The sequence below is a fragment of the Rhinolophus sinicus genome, linkage group LG02, assembly GCF_036562045.2.
Source record: "Rhinolophus sinicus isolate RSC01 linkage group LG02, ASM3656204v1, whole genome shotgun sequence".
In the NCBI taxonomy this organism is placed as follows: domain Eukaryota; kingdom Metazoa; phylum Chordata; class Mammalia; order Chiroptera; family Rhinolophidae; genus Rhinolophus; species Rhinolophus sinicus.
The window spans coordinates 92,223,709-92,244,190 of NC_133752.1; the positions used below are offsets into that span (position 1 = coordinate 92,223,709).

Here is a 20,482-nt window from a genome sequence, read left to right on the forward strand (position 1 = left end):
AGAGGTAGTAATTATTATGCTAGGACAACAGACATACACTGGAGCAATCCTGGGCCCACCCAGCCTACCCATGGAAGGTTTTCTATGCCTTGGAAATGTGTCTCATGGGAATTGGGAGTCCCCTTGCGGGGAGGTGGAATGATTCCTTGATCAAGTTCACAACGAGGAATTTGGAACTTGTAAGCACATTTCAGAGGTCAAGTATGTTTTTCAAATCTTGCACATTTCTGTACCCCACCAACTGACTTAGAAGAGCTGGGAGGTGGCCTAGTAGGTGGTAAAGTTCGTAGAGGACCAAGGAACTAGACCAAAGGGTTTTCTGGAGGCCCAGGGAGACAGTCACCATGAGGTTACAGGTGCTTAAGACTATGTCAAACCAGAAGGGACTCTCCTTTGAAGAGTAAGTTTTTATCAATGGCAGTATCCTATAAACTGGAGCTGAGCTGAGAAAAGAACACGTCAGAAGCAATTGATTTCCACTTAGGTATATGGGCAAATGGCATTTTCTTGTATACTGACTCACCATTAAGTAATGTGAACCATTTCTCCTTATTATACTGTAGCTAATTCACTTATTTTTATTTTTTGGGAAATCCATTTGTGGGAGAAAATAATTTCTGCTTGTGAAGGAAAAGTATATCTCACATTATATATCCATTACATGACTATCTAAACAACCATAGCTCTGAGACCTAAACATTTGATTTACATGTAGAGAAAATTTCAGTGGCATTGTTTTCTGCATGGTGCACTTTAGTGTTTTAGAGTTGACATGTTAGTGATGAAATATCTAGTCATGAAACCAGGCATATCCCTATTTATAGAAATTTGAAGATCTTCTGATTAAGATAGAGTGAACTTATCCAATATACTGGTCAAATTGGTCATATTTAAAATTGAAAATAATGGCTAGGAGCAAGGATATGGTGATGGGGTCTTTTAATGACCAGACAGTCCCTAGTTTAGGGAGGTATCAAAGTATAAGCTTTTGCATTAGACAGTTCAAAGCCTGGATGTTCTATTTATTAAAACTTACCATACGCAAGTTACTTACTGCTGATGTTCCATTTTTCTCATTTGGGGAAAACTGCACATACTGTGTATGGTATTTGTGAAGATTAATGGTGATATGCACAAATACTTGGCACAGAAAAGGAGCTCAGTGGTAACACGTCTGTTATTATTAAAAATAATAGCATTAAGATCTTAAAAAGCTTGTCAAAACTTCAGGTTTTTCCTGGCCAAGAATTATTTTGTCCTGTCTTTCACTGTTATAAAAAAAAAATGCCTCTGCATTAGGAGGAATATTTGGAAACATTTAAAACTAGTTGCTTTAATTTGTCCCCCAGACAACTATGATTCTTATTTTAGGAAAAGGAAATTTAAGCACATAAAAACGAATTTCTCAAAAGCACAAATCGAGTTGTTAGAATTTCTAGTTTACTGCCTAGTTCTCTGAAATTAGTTTTACTTACTAATTTGGTGACGAAACTGTGAAAGATGCTTGTGACCGCTTATTCCAAACCCTGACTTTCTCTAGAACTAATTCTTTTGTGATCAATTTAGGAACTTAAGTATGTCTGAATTTTTCAGTTTGGTATTAGGAGGGGAAAAAAAGCAAAGTTTGGGATATCTAACTTAACAGCAATTCCAAAATGGTTAGGCTTTTTCTTCTTTTTTTGGCTGTCTAATTTAAATTCCTTCCTTTTAAATACATATATATGTGTGTATATATATATATATATAATATATTTATATATTATATAAATATATATTTTATATATATATATATATATATATATTTTTTTTTTTTTTTTTTTACTACCATCTCAGGTAAATCTTGTTCCTCTTGGCAGGTGCATTATGTACCTGAAAAGCTCTAGAGTTTTACCTTGCATCATTAAATACAGTGGAGATGGCCAACCAGGATAAAATGCGCCAGACTTGTAGGTAGAACACAACACATGGAAAACTTTGTGAGGTTGGAAAAGGAAACGTATCCTGATAATCAGAAAACATTCTTTGCAAAGTAGAATGATTATTCTCACCTCCTAAATTGATTGGCTAGTATAGAGTCAATGTTTCACTTCATGCTCCTACTTCACATCTCTTCACCTGTTTTCTTTTCCACGCGTAACAGCAAATTACCTCATATGTGACTTTGAGTCTGGTTTCTGCGGCTGGGAGGCATTTCTCACGGAAGATTCACACTGGGAACTTGTGAAAGGATTGACCAGTGGAGAGAACCATCTTCCTGATGCTTATCACATAGCAAACGCAAATCACGGTAGGACATTTAAAAAAAAAAAAAAAAAAGCTGTCTTTCATGTTGTGTAATGATTATACTGTGCATTTTCATTCTATTGACTATACTTGTATACATGGAACTATGGTTTGTGTTGGTTTAAATTTACTGATCAAGTTAATAATTTGCAATGAATTGAGCTTCTTGAAAGGAGCATTGTTTTAATGAGTAACATTTTTGTTGTCTCATTTTTTAAATGGTTGGATTGAAGGCATAGAGGGGAAAAGTCTGATAATTTTCTCTTGTTGCAAGGAATTATGTATAGGCTTACCTTCTTTTTAGAGCAATCTAATTTTTGGAAAACAGATAAAAGTATAGTTTAATCTGCTGTCTGGGAACAGAGAAAAGAGATTTAGCACTATCCATAAAATAAATCTACAAATATTTGAATGCAGTTTAATCACTCTTAATGCTTCTTTGTAAGAAACAATCTTGCTTCTTCCTCATATATATTTTTAACCACAATATTTACATATGCTCTTAAAATAGAGCAACTATAACTACACATAGCATTCCAATAAAGGTTTGTGAAACTCCCAGGAAAACAGAAGAGACTTGTTCTGTTTTTTCATTTGTTTTATTTAGATGTCATTGCCCAGATACAGTAGTATCATATTAACTTTATAACAGCAAAACTATACTGTAGAACCTCTTTAAGCACGGATAACCCCATTGGACATTATTCTATTTATTTCCCTTTTGAGATCTTCAAAGAAGTATGCCAAAAACGAAGAATGTTGATCACATTTCTAATTACAGCCATTGGAAACAGGGGTTGGTCAGGGGAGGATATTAGGGTATAGTGGATGGTTCTCTCTACTAGTCATCCATCTGTTGTCTAAAACTGTAAAACCAGCTCACTATTTGACAGTGAGTAAGGTCTTACTTTTTGCTTTTGTGCCAATGAGTTTTACTTTTTCTTTAAGAGTCTATGGCAGAGCAGATTAAATTTACAGTTTAAAACACAAGGGAGACTATTCATTATTGAAACTATATATTCGTAGTACACTATCTCCAAGCTCATATAATGTTTTGGTTCTTTTTCTTTTTCCAAACCAATTATTGAATATATACCATATATACTAGACCTGGGTGTGCACAGGTGAAAACCTAGTTCCCTGCCTTATGGTGGTCGGAGTCTAGTAACTGAAGCATACAAGTAAGGATTTGCAATAAGATATGAAAAATGCTTTATAGGAAGTGGATGGTGACTCAAGTGGATTTGAGATGCCTCACGGAAGGAGGTAACTTCTGAACTGAGCTCTGAAGATAAAAGCAGCCAGGAAGGTAGAAGTAAGGAACCAAGGAGAGATGGCGGAACCAAGGAAAGATGGCTGAAAATGTATTCTAATTAGAGGGAATATCCTGGAAGAGGATGGGAGATGTGTAGGTAGTTCTGGTGAAGAGATGTGTGTATTTGGACAGGGAGTATAGAACAGATAAACAGGAGAGGAAAGAAGGGGACAACAGAGAGTGCCTATGAATTTAAAATTTATCAGGAGGATAATGGTGACCTAATTATTCATATTAAAGCATGTGACCAATCAGATTTTTTTCTAAAAGGCTATTTTTGCTGAGATGAGGATAATGGAGAGGGTGAAAGCCTGGGATGAAAATAAAGCAAAGCAAAACAAAACATGAATGTGTTGAAATAAAATCAGTGAGAGATGATATAGGCCTAAGCCAAAGCAGCGATTCCTAAAAGGAAGCTACTCACACAGTGTGTGTGGTGGCCTTAGGTGACATCCACCACAGCAGGGTAGAGGGCACACTGGCTGCCCAGGATTAAGTCAAGGTGTTGATGCTCTACACGTTGCCGAAATACCTCTGTGCTTCAATCCTCCTCCTCCTCCTGCTCCTCCTCCTCCTTTTTTTAGCTAGAAAATAGGGAAAATAAGAGTATCTTCCACATAAAATTATTATGAGAATTAAATGAAATAATATCTGTTAAAATTTTTCATATAGTAAGAGCTCAATAAACATTAATGGATAGTTTTGTTCATTCTGGTAGGAATACTAGGAATACTACCAGGGCCATGGCAATTAAAAAACACATTTAAAATGCACCTTGAGACTCTTGCCCTCTTATAATTAATTAGGATTTCTGCTAAAAAAAAAAAAAGAAGGATTGTAGAAGGACCCTTTGGTTAAATATTGAAAGACCCATTTTTGTTTTCCTGTGATATAAACAGTATTGAAAGATAACAATAAACTGATTCAACTGGGTAGCTGTTATGATTCAAAGTGTGAGGGATAAAAAAAAAAAATATATATATATATATATATATATAGTCTTTCTTTTTTTAGAAAGAGCAAATCAAAGGAATATCTTAGTCATTGAGTCAACACTTCTTCACTCATGATTGTTACTGTCGAACCTTGAGATAATCACTAGTAATCTTCAATCACAAATGAGGAGAATAAAGCTAGTACCAGGAAGAGAAAGGAGCAAGTGAAATGGAAGTTTCTGAGGAAATGCAGCAGAGTTAATCTTACATTTTCCATATCTAAGACCACAGAGTGCCAGTTCTTTATGTTCTTACAGCTTTCTGTTTATGGATTACAGCTTAAAAAAAAACCTGTTTAATCTCCAGTATTTTTCCTCTTACATGCACACCTCCCATGTGTAATTTTACATGACAGATGAATGGTATCACATGATGTAGCTTTTCTTTTTCAAGTAAACCCTTGATTTCCCTACCCGCCTTTTTTGGTTGGCTTCGACTTTCCCTTTCCTAGCTACTCTGTTAGGCATCCAAACAGCCTGTCTACATCGTAGATATGTATAAGTTTTTTTGTGATTGTTTATTTTACCAAAAATGAGATCATATTGTAGCTACTGTCCTGACCTTGTTTTCTTCAGTAAAGATAGCTCATGACAATTCCTCCAAGTCATGATTTCATGTTAAAATATAATATAAATGCAGTAAAATTCACCCTTTTTGGTGTACTGTTCATTGAGTCAGAATAAACATATATAATCGGGTCACTATCACAAGATATAACACAGTTCCATCGCCTCCACAATTCTGCTACACCACTTCGGAGTCAACACCTCTCTTCCTCAGTCACTGGCATCTGCTGATCTGATTTCTGTCCTATAGGTTTGCCTTTGTTAGAATGTAAGTGGAGTCATGCAGCACGTAGCATTTTGAATCTGGCTTCTTTCAGTCCGAGCATGATGGATTAGAGATTCACCCATGTTCTTCATTGCAGGGGTAGTGCCTCCCATTTTTACTGCTGAGTAGTATTTCATTGTATGGATCAACTACTATTTGTGTGTCCACTCACCAAGTTGAAGGACTTACGGGGTTGTTTCTAAATGTTGGTGATTATGAATGTATTCTAAAATTAGCATATAGTTTTTTGTCTGGGCATAAATTCTCATTTGGCTTTGGTACTCTGTCCAATGCCTATATCATTAATTTTTTTCACTTTGGTTACTGAGAAAACGCTGTCATTTCTGGGCCTTTGTGACCTTTCAGAAATGTTGCAGCTGCCCACTTCTGTTGTTGCTCCCCAATCTCAGGTAGTTTCCTCACAGTTAGGCACTGTTCAGTACTCAGGTGGAGATTTGGGGGGGACTCTCTGCAGATCTCTGAAGCTCTCTCTCTTCGCAGTCCTCTTATTCCTAGCACTCTGCCTCGTGAACCCTAACCACTTCGGTGTCCCCACAGTACCAACTTCATCTTTTCAAGTGGAAGAGAACAACACACTCCTGCTGTGGCAGCTGGAAATTCTGTCTCTGCAGGAAGCTGGGAACGTTGTCAGCTTAACTCACTTGATTCCCCTCTCTCAGAGATCATTACCCAGTGATTCTACATTGCCATTGTCCTACATGTGGAAACCATTGTGTGTGTGTGTGTGTGTGTGTGTGTGTGTGTGTGTGTATATATGTTTTGTTTTGTTTTTTTGCTAGCTTAGGACAGAAGATGAAATCTGGTCCATGATACTCAACTTTGCCTGGAAGTAGAAGAAGCCTAATTCATTTTGTTTGTTTTTTTTTCATTTATTTGTACTGGATATACCATAATATATCTAGCCATCCCCTGTTGAGTGACAATATCATGACAATGCTTCAAAATCCATTCTTGGATACATTTTCTTACATAGGGTGCTTTTAATTCTGTGCAATAGGCAATTGGGATGGAGACTCTTATATTTTCACAGAAAGACATGTATTTATAGTTTTAATAAATTTTGATAGATTACTTTTCCTAAAAATTTTAATACTTAAATTTTCACTAGCAAAATAGGAGTGCATTTTTCTATTTGCCTACTAGTAGTTGGCATTTTGTTCTCTTAAAATTTTTCCGATTTATGACTGTAAAATGATTTCTTACGGTATAAAATAATTTCTTATATGTAACTTTTATTTGTATCTCGTTGACAGATTATCTTTTCAATTGTTTCCAGTTTCTCAATTTATTTATATCTTTTTAATTTCTCTAAATAATGCTTTGCAGCTGTCAATGTATAGGTTTTAAAAATCTTTTGTTAACGTTTTCCTAAGTTTTAGTTACTTTTATTTCACTGTTGCTAGTATTATAGAAACGCAATGTAAAATGTTGACCTTATATCCAATGACCTTGCTAATTTTATTTATTATAGCTAATAGTTTGTTTTCTTTTTGATTTTCTAGATTCACAATTATTTTGTCTGTAAATAATGAAAATTTCTTTCTAAATTTTAAGCGATATATATGTATATATACACAAATATGTAAACAAATACAAATAAATACATATAAACAAATATATATTATATTATTATATATGTATATTATATAATGTTACATATATGTTATATATGTGTGTGTGTGTGTGTGTGTATATATATATATATATATATATATTTATATATTTGTTTCATTGCTCTGGCTAGAACTTCTAGACAGATGTTGAATATAACTGGTGATAGCTGCTATACTTGACTTGTTTCTATCTCAGTGGAAATGATGTTAGTAATTCAACCTTAAGTGCTATATTTGCTGAAAGGTTGTTTTATCAGATGAGGATATTCCCTTCTATTCATAATGAATTAAGTTTTTATGTAAACAATGAATGCATTTTAAAAATTGTCAAATGCTTTTTTCAGTGTCTATTGTGATGATCATATGATTGTCATATCTTTTTCGTTTATACACTGAATGGTTTTTCAAATAAGAAACAAACTGTCTCAGCATTCCTGAACCAAATCTCATTTGGTTGGTTTGATTTATTTTATTTATGATTTATTTAGTTATTCTATATGGTAATTTTTTATTATATTTGTATCTATAGTCATTATAATGTCTGGTCTCTAATGTTCTCACAGCACGTGAGGAGTCCCTTCTGGGCCATTGCATGTGAAAGATGAGGTTGAGGCTGGCATGGACAGTTTAACCCAGGAAACTGACCTCTCCATTTTTCAAATTTTTATAGTGTGCTAGTCTTGTAACCCCTCTGGGGTGTGTGGATATACAAGATTTTTACAATGAACAATTCAGTATGCCAGAAACAGTCTCCTTGGTATATTGTAATTCCATAGTTCTCTTTACTCAGTATGTTCTGCAAAGCAGGCTTGTGAGAAGATAAATACAAGAATTCCTAGAAGTCCCTGGGTCTGGGCTCAGAGTTCAAATTTACCCTTTACCTGCACATATAAATTTTAAGACAATATTATTCATTTTCCAAATATTTGGTTACAATTCTCTTAGGATTGCATTTAGTTTCCAAATCAATTTTCACTAACAATATTTTTCTGTCATCATCTTTCCACCTAAATTATGTTATCTCTTATGGAAAATCTCGTAGTCTTCTATCAGGTTTTACATGTTTTTCTTGTAAGTTCTGTCCATTCTTGTTAACTTTCTTCCTATGTATTTTGTATTAATGTTATTATGAAGAGAATATTTCTCATCATTCCTGCATCTAGAAAGAATCTTATTGCTCAAGTTAATAAAAATAACATAAAGATATTTCTCTATTTCCATTTGCCTAACCAATTCTCTTATTAATACTTGTGATTATGAAAAAAATAGAATCCCTAGGAATTTATATTTTTACTATTATTTATTTCTATTTTTCTATGATGTTTACTAGATATATTGTTTTCTTCTATGTGCACTACACCTATAAGATGATATTAGTCTAAGATAATTAATATTATTTAACATTATCTCTAATAATGATGACAGTAATCTCCAGTTAGTTACTCATTTTACTTAAACTTGTTTTGTTGTTTGCCACTTAGGATGTTTTTTGGGGGGCATTTGACCAGTAGTCTATATTTAATTGTTTTCTTTTAATATTTTATTAAGGTTTGTTATTTGAAATGGCTGATTAGTTACAGTGTTTTTAATATTTGTTGATATGAGTCGATGATTTTACCTTTTAATTTATTGTTGTGTTTGACTATGTTGATAGAGCTGCTGAATTAAGCCAAACCTCCATTCTTGGAAAGCTCTGTTCAGGACAAATCATTATTTGATAAGGATATCAAATGTAATTGATAACATTTTATTAGACTGTTGTATCTCTGATCATGAGTGATATTGCTCTATAGTTTTCTTTTATTTTTCTTCCTATTTTCTCGATTTCTTAAATATGTCCTACATCATAAAATGAGTCAGGGAGCTCTGTATAATTTTCTAAGACCCAGGATCCCTTGAATAATGTTGCAAATATTCTTTAAAAATTAAATAAAACTCATTTGTGTGGCTGTACATTTCTAGATTTTTTTTTCACGTTTCCAGTTATTTTGTGCCATAACCAATTTATTCAAACCCTTTGTGTCTTTTAAATTTTGGAGTTTTAGTGCTTTTATAGTCCATTGATTATTAGCTGCTTGTTTGAAATTACATATGTTGTTTTAAATGTCTAAAAGGATAAGAATTTTGAATATTTGGTAATTTTTAGAATTTTGATTAATCTTTTGAAAATATTCACTTGAGTTTTACTTGAACCTGAGGATTTTTAATGTAGAATATACTTTTTTTTTTCTTACAGGGAAATAAATCTTTTTATTAAGTAACATTTTCTCCCTTTTTTGGGAATAATTTTTCATAATCATCTTTTCCTACTTTATTCTTTTAATGGTGAATCCTAGAGAATTTAATGAACTTATATGTACATAGTTTCCATTACTCTTAGGTTGTAATTTGGGAACAGTAGTCTTCTTCCTTCCCAGTTGGCTTTGAGATTTAAAGCCCATATAAACTGGGTTTCATTTTTCCCACTCAGAGATGACACAGCTGACTTGCAACCTTGGTTGTTTAGCATGTGGTGGTATCTGTAAAATAGTACATTTTAATTCTGAAATCCCTTCTGTGTAGTTAGCATTGCCTTATAGCTAGGAAAATCATCTTCTGAATGTGGTATTTTCCAGTAAAAATACCACAAGCTTTTCAACTTGCCCATCACTTCGTGTGCATCAAAGGGCAGGATCAGACCTTGACATTGTTTGGCATAGTCTTCCTTGTAAATTTTCAGTATTCAATGACAACAGCTCTCTTGACAGCAATTCAGATGTGTGATCTTTTGAGCTGCTAAGAGATGTTATCCCACTGTACATTTGCCATGAGCACATCCAGTGTAGTTGAAATCTAAAAACAGTTATTTTTTTAATGCTCAGATTAGATCTTTAATTAAGCTTTCAACCCCCCTAACACAGAAAACAATGTCAAACATGTCAGCCCCAGGAGAAACCAAACTCATTCCATAGGATCCTATCCTTTAGTACTTTGTGAAGGAACTTAAAAATACAGCTCTCATGGGAATTTCATAGGGGCATGTTGACTATCTAATTGTAAGCTTAGAAGCTTCATTTAATTTGATTTCAAACTTTATGACCTGAGATAAGCCAATAAAATATTTGTGTAGAGGATTAGTTCAAGAGCTTGTTTTTAATCAATTGGATTTTATTTTAAATATTTAATGTTATCCATATGAAAGCATTTTTGGTTATCTACAGAGCTTAATGGTAAATAAGTAAAAATGTAATTTTCTTTATCTGACTGTTGAATGTGTGCAAGGATAAGATGCTAGAACAAAGAACTGCTAAATGTATAGCAATAGAACTTGTATCCATATGACTTTGTTCGTTTTTGCAGGATCATTTATTTATTTTGGGGCACGTCAATCACCTGCAGTGGCCAAGCTCGCCAGTCCTGTTCTAAAATCACTCACTGCCTCTACCCCATGTCAGGTAAAGTGCTATTGGAATTTCCATTGGCCATTCTGTGGTTGCAAACTGTTAGGCTTTGATTTCTCAAGCTAGCAATTGCCTGCTATGTTTTACTACCATTTTCATAATAAATTAAGAAATTTTTATGAGCTATTTCAACATGAAATGTCATGTCCATCTACAGACCATTTGCAACATGTAATTCTTTTGGGGGGGAACCTATTAAAGAATATCTTTGTCATTTTATATTCCTTCCACATAGTTCTTTCAATAATCTAAAGCTGCAGATATATGTTGCCAAAACTGCTTGTTATTTTGGCCAACAATGTTAATTGATTTAATCAGGAGTGCTTATTGAAAAAAATGAAAGGATGAATAAAGAAAGATAAATCTGTGCAGAAAAAATAATTGTGTTTTCTGAAATTTTGTTTTTTCAATTAGTCCTTCTGGTGCCAGGTAAATGCAGACCAAGGGATTAGGATACTCAGTTCATTTCTATAGCACGACAGAGAAGGAAGTGGAGACTTTGGAGACAGACAGACCTGGTTCAAATCTCAGTTCTGCCATTTTTTGAATCTCAGTTCTTCCACAGATTATATGCTCTCTTTGAGACTTGATGTCTGCATTGGAGCATGTGTGTCAGCATGCCTCTTCACATGGTTGTGAGGATTAAAATGTGATTAAATAAATGACCTAGCAAAGTATTTGGCACATAGTGGGAGTTCACTAAACATAATTCCTTCCTTTCCATAAAGTTAAAATCTAAATTAGATGTTTCTGTTCAGCTTGTCTTTCTTTCAGTCCTTTGGAGATTTCTGAAATGGCTCTAGGCCTTTAAGACTTCACTTCAGCTCATTTTTCTCTCCCTTTAGTTATCAGAAAATAATGAAGAGATCAATACTGCCACACACTAAATTCATCACCTATAAACTCAGGGTTATCACACTTTACTCAGGCATTCCTGGTACTAAATTACATATCATCCAGAGGTATAAAGCTAATTATGTTTTCAGCTTGATAGCAGTCTGTGAGTTTATAAAACTCATAATAAGTTGTCCTTCCTCTTTCCACTAGCCCTCTTGCTATTTTCCTACCCATTTCTTGGTGGGAATTAGGATTAAAACAACTGCCTGGACTTCTTGACTTCCACTTCACTCAAATGCACTCGACACTCTCCCATTTTTGGTTTATTTTAATTAAATCTTATGTGATAGATACAGTTGTTTTTTCTTTGTTTGCATGTATGTTTTGTTTTGTTTAAGAATCTGGAAACTTTGAATTTACTCTTTCAAGGTCCTAATACCAAAGTAAAGCGATCACTATTGTTAAATACATTAAATACACTGGATACAAAGGACTGGAATGTGTTAATTCTACCTCTTGTACAAAAAATTGAAAACCTTAAGGGCTTATTAGAAATTTCTGAGACTCACTGAGAAATCACATACATTTTTTCTTCTTTTTAAAGATGATCTACATTTCCCATTGTTCTATGCTAGTAACCATTAACTTGTAGTCACTGGGACTTCATTTCAATTTATGATTATTTCTACTTGAGGATATTTTTCCTCTCTTGTTACTAAAATTGGGAGCTTAGCTGTGGGAAGTTACTTAGGGGAGGTCTTTTTGAAAGCAATGGGCAGTTTAGGTGCTTGATGGTGTTTCTCTCAGAACCAAGTCCCCCACCTCCCCAGGCCTCAGATACTGACTAGTGGTTTGCTTGGTTTTGGAAAAGTAAGAGTGTTTCAAGGATCTGTTACAGACTGACTGAAGAGGTATTTTACCCTTTTGTCTGCATCTGCCTCACTGTTTAGTACTCTTTGAGTTAGGGGCCGGAATGTTTGGATTACTTTATAATACTTTCCAGTTTAGGAAGTAGTAGTAGGCTGTTAGTGGAGGTTTTTTATAGTCTGGGATATACATAACTAATGTTCTCTCCCAAAGGAATGTTTTAAGAATATAGTATTCCTTTTTTATAAGTCAGTGGTAGTGTGTGATACTACCTTTCATAAAAGTTACAGAATAAGGGAACAAACCGAATTCTTATCTTCTTGAGTAATCAGAAAATCCAGCCGATCTTTCTCGTTGGAACACATTGATAATAGCTGTATTCATGGAACAGCAAATGTTCTTCATTATAAAATGATAGAGTGTGAGGCAGTGAGATAACTGGCACTTTGTATGATGAAAGCCTTCATTTTATAACATTATATGATTTTTTTTCTCTACATTATCATATCAGGCTAATACAGTTAAGAATTTTTTTTTAAAGGACTTTAAAGGAACATGAAGTTATCTTTTGAGTATCCTTTTGTAACAGCAGACTTTCAGGGTCATTTTGCATGCATTACCTTGTACTTTATGTATAGCCAACACATGGCATCAACATGCACAATTGTTCCTAGTTAATCATTGTTCAAGATGTGGACTTTAATTTAAAAGCTTCAAACGTTCCTTCAGTCACTGGTGGAAACTTGGCATTTTTCCCTTTAATGGCCAGGAGATACCGTGTTTCCCTGAAAATAAGACCTATCAGGACAATCAGCTCTAATGCGTCTATTGGAGCAAAAATTAATATAAGACCCAGTCTTATTTTACTATACTATAAGACCCAGTCTAATATGACATGATATGATATGATATATGATATGATATAATATGATATAATACCAGGTCTTATGTTAATTTTTGCTCCAAAAGATGCATTAGAGCTGATGGTCCGGCTAGGTCTTATTTTTGGAGAAACACGGTAGGACACACAGAACATGTGGGAGCCAGAGCCACTATTTCTCGTTGGTATTGAAATGCTGTTACTGTTTTCAATTAACTAGGAAATATCAAATATGAAGGGGATTTATGTGGATTAATATTTTATGAGTTTTCATATTTGAGTTACTGTACAAAAGACATAATATCTCACTTTTAGGAGTTCACAATTAAATACAGGAAGTATTGATAATATTAAGCTTCTGCTTTCATGGCTAGTTTGTATTAGGTTGCTGCAAAAGTAATGGCGGTTTTGGACCGTGAATGTTAAATCATTATAATAACTAGGCTCAGACACATCTTTATTAATCAAAATAGGAACTATTAGAATCAACACATTTTTGCCAATGAGAAATAAATTTGTTTATTCCTGTAGCATAAAAATCTGTGCTTTGGGATTCGACAAACTCTTGGAAAGCATTTTCTGCATCCTGCTGGTTGTCGAGATGCTTGAAGAAGTGGTAGTTGTTGGCGAGAAGTCAGATGAATATGGTGGATGAGGCCAAACTTTGTAGCCCAACTCGTTCAACTTTTGAAGCATTGGTTGTGCCACGAGCAGTCAGGTGTTGTCATGGACAAGAATTGGGCCCTTTCTGTTGACCAATGCTGGCTGCAAGCATTGCAGTTTTCAGTGCATCTCATTGATTTGCTGAGCATACTTCTTAGATGTAATGGTTTTGCCAGGATTCAGAAAGCTGTAGTGGTTGAGACCAGCAGCAGACCACCAAACAGTGACCATGTCATTTTTTTGGTGTAAGATTGGCTTTGGGAAGTGCTTTGGAGCTTCTTCTTGGTCCAACCACTGAACTGGTCATCGCCAGTTGTCCTATACCATCCACTTTTCATTGCATGTCACAATCTGATCAAGAAATGGTCTGTTATTGTTGCCTAGAATAAGAGAAGATGGCACTTGAAAATGACAATTTTTTTTATTTGCGGTCAGCTCATGAGGCACTCACTTATCAAGCTTTTTCACCTTTCTAATTTGCTTCAAATGCTGAACAACCGTATAATGTTCAACATTGACTTCTTTGGCAACTTCTTGTGTAGTTGTAAGAGGATCAGCTTCAATGATTGCTCTCAATTGGTCGTTGTCAACTTCTGATGGCCAGACACTATGCTCTTCATCTTCAAGGCTCTCGTGTCCTTTGCAAAACTTCTTGAACCTTTAGCAGTTCCTGGACCAGATGTGTTGCTAATGTTGCGAATTGTCTCTGCTTTATGACCCATTTTGAACTCGATTAAGAAAATTGCTCGAATTTGCCTTTTGTCTAACATCATTTCCATAGTCTAAAATACATATAAAATAAACAGCAAGTAATAAGACATTAGCAAAAAAGCATCAAGTGAGAAAAGCACATTAAATTGGTGTATAACATAGCCACATTTATTTAAGAATGTATTCCAATATCAAAGGCAACTTTCAACAGTGCAAAAACCGCAATTATGTTTGCACCAAACTAATATATTTTTTTAAATTCCTCAACGTGTTCTGCACTTATGTTCATATTTTCATTAAAAATTTCATTAAAAAAAATGAATGAAGATATCCTGGAAAAGACAGATGAAGCAAGAGATGAGTTGATTCCAAAATAATGTGTGTTAGGGCCAGAGTACACATTTGCATCTCAGTTTTCCAGCAGCCAAAGCAGAGAGAGAAAGACATGTGGGTCATCATTTGATTCAGATTGTAGAACGTAAAAAGAAAAAGAACAGAAATAGTTCTGAGACACGTCCCCTGAAAGCTTGCAGTGATACCAATGGAAACGCTCTTTCTCTGATGCAACACACACCTCATTCTCACCTGCTCTGTGCTGATCACAGCCCTCAGTGCTGGGCATACAAGAGAGACAACCTCAACACATGGTTGGCCTAACAAAACGTTGAGTTTAGTGAGTTTAGTTCAGCCATTCAGTGATAAGTGCTACCAAGGGTAAGTACAGTATAACAATGATAACCCACTTATAAGAACTCTCTCAACAAGTTTTGAAAGGTCATGTCTTATAATGTTCCCCAAGTAGAGTGATGAACTCTTATCAAAGACAAATTTAGAAAAAAAAAAAAATTATGGAGTACATTTGGAATGGTGTGATCATGCTTTGTTCTCTGATTGTTTTGTTTAACCCAGGATAGATGTTAGAGTGTGTGATCGATTCTAGAGGAAGCAGCAGTTATTGTGGAAAGGCATGCTCTCCACTTGTGTATGATCAAAACACATGGCGATTAATCACTTAAATAAGAAAAGCAGATTATACTGTTTTGAAGACTTCTAACTTCTACTTAAGCTTTTTCAGGCAAAAAATACACCGGCAAAAGAATTGAGTAGGAGTCCTAAAAGTCACTATGGTAATGATGAGGTGTGTGGTGTGTATGTGTGTGTGTTGAATGATCTCTCTTCTCAGATGGACTTATTCCCACCTGAATTTTGAGGAGCTACAGATATTGTAACTTGTTTCCTTTCTTTTAACTTTTTTTTCTTTTTTCTTTTTTTTTACTATTTTTATTATTCTAGATGTTGAAGATATAGCAAGTATAGCAATATGAGACAGGGTCTGATGTAAAGGAGAGAAGGCAGAGGTAGCTGAGCATTCACAATACACCTGAGAAAGACCTGACTGAGCAGCTCTGAGACAGGGAAACAATCCAAACAAAGACCATAGGAAAGGTGAGGAAAGAATCAGAACATTTGAAGAGTAGAGTTACAATTGGAGACTGACCAAAGTCACCTGGAACAGAAAAGAGAAATAAGGAAGAAATGATTTTAAACTTCTAAATAATGCCCTACTATGTCCTTCACAGAATTAAGTATCAGAGAACTGGCCATTCTCCAGGGAGCACCACAGGGCACCTTAGACATCAAAGAGCAAGTGGCACAACTGAGATCATCCGCTCAACCTATACATAGTAGATAAGTCACCTGATAGGGTGTGATTTCCTTTGGTAGTAAAACTAAGAGTTTGGTATTTTTAAACATTCAAATAACATAAAATCAGAAAATACAATACAAACAGTAAACCAATTAGAGCTTTATTTTTTCTCTCCAATTTGCAATTAAAAGAACTGCTTTGGAGGCTTTTATAATCGTATGGAATTCTCTTGAGTACAGTGGTCAGGGTCCCACATCATCACACTGTATGTGAAATGTGCTTCAATGAAAACCCAAGAGAAATAAAAGCAAGCCTTTCACACTCACATTTTATTTAACTGCTTTTTAATGAGTTGGGCATGGGTCAAGCAAATAACATCCTTTTACAATGACAAGTAGTAAATTAATGTTAGACGGTTGGTGGAATTTTAACTTAGGTGCTTTGCAGCTCTGTTTAGTGGAACTTTCTGTGGTGATGGAAATCAAGGCCCTATGGTATGTCCGGTTTGGTAGCCATTAGCTGCATATCACTATTGAGCACTTAAAATGTGATGAGTATAACTGAGAAAATGATTTTTAAATTTTGCTCGATGTTAATTAATTTACATGTAAATAGCCACAGACTTGCACACTTGATAAGTGCCTATCTGAAATTACAGCTGTGTTAATATAATAACTTTTATTTGATGTTTTCACCCTTGCCATTATTAAATTTGAAAAGACTATAGAAGATTTCTTGGTCTATCATAAACTCAAGAATTCTCCTTAAGTCTCTACAATGCCAATTATGTGAACATAGTAAATGAAATATAAGTTCTAAGCCTCTATTCTATTGATTATGGATCCCCTTGGTTTCCACTCTTAAGACACTATTAAATTTGCACTGGTTATGTACTGAGTGACAGTTTGACAGCTTGAAATTCTGATGGGGCTTGCACGTGTCCTGTACAACTAGGTTTAAAGCCTGTTTTGCATATTTACAAGTTTGGAACATGCTGAAATTACAGCAGGGATCTAAAATTTAATTGTAATTGGGGAATATAAATCCTCCCTTTCCATATAATTTAATTAAACATTCCCATTTGCCTTTACATTCCTTGCTTATCTGTGGAGTTCTGAGTTTAGGTGAGCATGGAGGTAAAATCTAAAGTGAAATGGACAACCAGAAATAATTGTTTTGATCAGATGGTGACAATTAAGTAGTCATTGGAAAAAACCAAAACAAACAAACAAACAAAAAACTTGTTCCACATTGGACTAGTAAATGCTTGATATGTTAAAAGGAATAATTTTTTTAAAAATGCATTTAATGAAATTTTGTCAACTTTCATCTCCGCTGAAATTGGTGCGAACAATGAAATAAATGGGTAGCACTAATATCTGTCCATGAAACAAAATAAAAGCAATGACGAAGGAAAAAAGCAAGAATTTAAAATAGTGAAACAAAAAGTGAATTACTTTGAATCCAAACAGAAGAATTTTGTTTCTTTGGGGTCTCATACGTGAATGTTGTATTTTTCTTTGAAAAATGCAGCCTTAAGACACTATGTCATAATGAGAAGGAAAAAAACAAACAAACAAAAAAAACCAAAAAAAAGCCTGCTGTGCCTGAACTTATTTTTATGGAGGTTTTGTTGACATATTTTATACAGTGAATTGTACAGCCATTGAGGGAATTAATTTTTGCCTCCCATAGTGCCCAGTACATAGTAAATAAATGGTCAGTAAATATTGGCTGAATTCTATGTTATAGTTAGTGCTAGCAGCAGCTAAAGTGATCCTCTCTGTATATTTTCTTCACTTCACAGTTAACCTATCAAATTTATTTATTTACTTGTTTGTTTGTTTGTTTGTTTGTTTCAGGTGTACAAAACAACATAGTGATTAGACATTTACACCCCTCACAAAGTGATAACCCTAACAAGTCTACTTCTCATCTGACACCATACATAGCTATTATAGTACCATTGACTATATTCCCTATGCTGTACTTTACGTCTTGTGACTATATATTCTTTTAATTATAGTTGACATTCAATAGTATTTTATATTAGTTTCAGGTGTACAGTGTAGTGGTTAGGCATTTATATACTTTATGAAGTCCAGTACCTGTCTGACACTATACATAGGTTTTACAATATTATTGACTATATTCCCAATACTGTATTCCACATCCCTATGACTATTTTGTAACTAACGAATTGTATTTCCTAATCCCTTCACTTGTTTTACCCAACCCCAACCCCCCTCCCATGTAGCAAACATCAGTTTGTTCTCTGTATCTATGAGTCGAGTTCTGTTTTGTTTGTTCATTTATTCTGTTCTTTAGATTCCACATATAAATGAGAACATATGGTATTTGTCTTTCTCTGTCTGACTTATTTCACTCAGCATAATATCCTCTAGGTCCACCCATGTTGTTGCAGATGGTAAGATTTCATTCTTTTTTATGGCAGATTAATACTCCATTGTAAATATGTGCTACTTCTTTATCTGATCATCTACTGATGAGTATTTTGGTTTCCATATTTTGGCTGTTGTGAATAGTGCTGTAATAAACATAGGGGAGCATATATCTTTTCAAATTGGTGTTTTGGATTTCTTTGGATAAATACCCAGGAGTGGAATAGCTGGGTCATAAGGTACTTCTATTTTTATTTTATTGTTTTAGAAACCTCCATATTGTTTTCCATTTTTTCCATACTGCACCCATTTACAATTCCACCAACAATGCATGAGGGATCCCTTTTCTCCACATCCTTGCCAGCTCTTGTTTGTTGATTTATTGATGATAGCCATTCTGACAGGTGTGAGGTGGTATCTCATTGTGGTTTTTATTTTCATTTCTCTGATGATTAGTGATGTTGACCATCTTTTCATACAGCTATTGGCCATCTGTATGTTCTCTTTGGAGAAATGTCTGTTGAGGTCCTCTGCCCATTTTTTAAATTGGATTGTTTGTTTCTTTGGTATTGAGTTGTATGATTTTTTTAATAAATTTTGGATATTAATCCCTTACCAGATGCATCACTGGCAAACATCTTCTATTCAGCAGGTTGTCTTTTTGTTTTGTTGCTAGTTTCCTTTGCTGTGAAAACCTTTTTATTTTGATGTAGCCCATTTGCTTATTTTTTCTTTTGTTTCCCTTGACAGAGGAGATAAATTAGTAAAAATATTACTAAGGGTAATGCTTTTAGATTATGTCATCTTTAATGGTGAGTAGGAAGCAAAGTGACCAAGTGTCCCTAGCTTCAAAAAGAACATTTTCTTACTTGGATTAAATTATTAATGAGCAGTATCATATGAGTTCTCAAGTTCTTTGATAATGTCACAACAGAGAAGGGATTAATTAAAGTATTAATTACAGTTTTATTTTATGTGAGAAAAAGTGTTTCAAGAAAACTTTTTCTTAGTTCAGTGTTTGAGACATCAAGGAGAATGAATAGGAATGCCGGGTTTTGTGGCTTTGAGACAGAATGTGTGCCTCCCGAGATTTATAAGAAGCCAGAGACAAGCCTGCTGGGAAACTTCCATGAGGGTGTGGACCAATATGTGCCCTCAACTTGTCTTAGTAGTATGCTAGTGCCCCATTTTTTTAGACGTCTTCATGGCACGTGTTAAATATACCATTTAGTGCAACCCCCTTGAGCCTTTTCTTAAGGGGAGAATACAAAGTCTGGCAAAGGAAGTGCTTAGCATTTTCTGGGCTTACACACAAGGGGGAAAGGAGAATTGAGAAGATTATATTTAACACCAAAGTAGTTTCGGATAGTTTTAATTATAGCAGAGCTAATAGAGACAGTTTAATGGAATACTCAAAAACATTTTTTCAACAGGTGCGGTTTTGGTATCATTTATCTCAGCATTCACATCTCTCAATTTTTACAAGAACATCACTGGATGGAAATTTGCAAAAGCAAGGGGATCTAATTGGAATCTCCGAATCACAGTGGAGACGAGCGAAAATCGATCTCTATGCAAAGGCTGGAGAATTTACTCTGCCTTTTCAGGTAAGCACATAAGAAATTCATAAAACTTAGCAGAAGATACTTATTTCATATTAATCTTCTCAGACAACAATGACACATATATCCTATAAATGTGTTTGATATCAAGAAAGCAAGTACATTCACAATCAGGGATGAGTAGAAAGGTTATCTTGACTAAGTGCTCAAGAATTATTTGTAGGAGCTTAGCAAAAGTGGAGATAAAAATTGAACAGGATGGTAGAGAGAAGAGTTAACAGGAAAATGTTTTTGTTTTTGTCTAAGTGTAGATGGTGGATTATTTGAGATAGTGAAAAAAACCTTACTTGGGCGACACTCGCATTTCAATCCTACTGCTTTATTTTCTGCTGCCCATTAATATTAAGGATTTTC

At 34.5% G+C, this 20,482-nt stretch overlaps 1 protein-coding gene across 1 annotated transcript in view; it reads left to right on the plus strand.

Moving 5' to 3' along the window:
- Nucleotides 1-20,482, plus strand: part of MALRD1 (MAM and LDL receptor class A domain containing 1) — a 541,690-nt gene that overhangs the window by 61,308 nt on the left and 459,900 nt on the right. Inside the window, exons 11-13 of the mRNA XM_074324842.1 lie at nt 2,141-2,287; nt 10,398-10,492; nt 19,940-20,113. Coding sequence (XP_074180943.1) covers nt 2,141-2,287; nt 10,398-10,492; nt 19,940-20,113 — 416 coding nt within the window. The remainder of the gene's footprint in view (nt 1-2,140; nt 2,288-10,397; nt 10,493-19,939; nt 20,114-20,482) is intronic.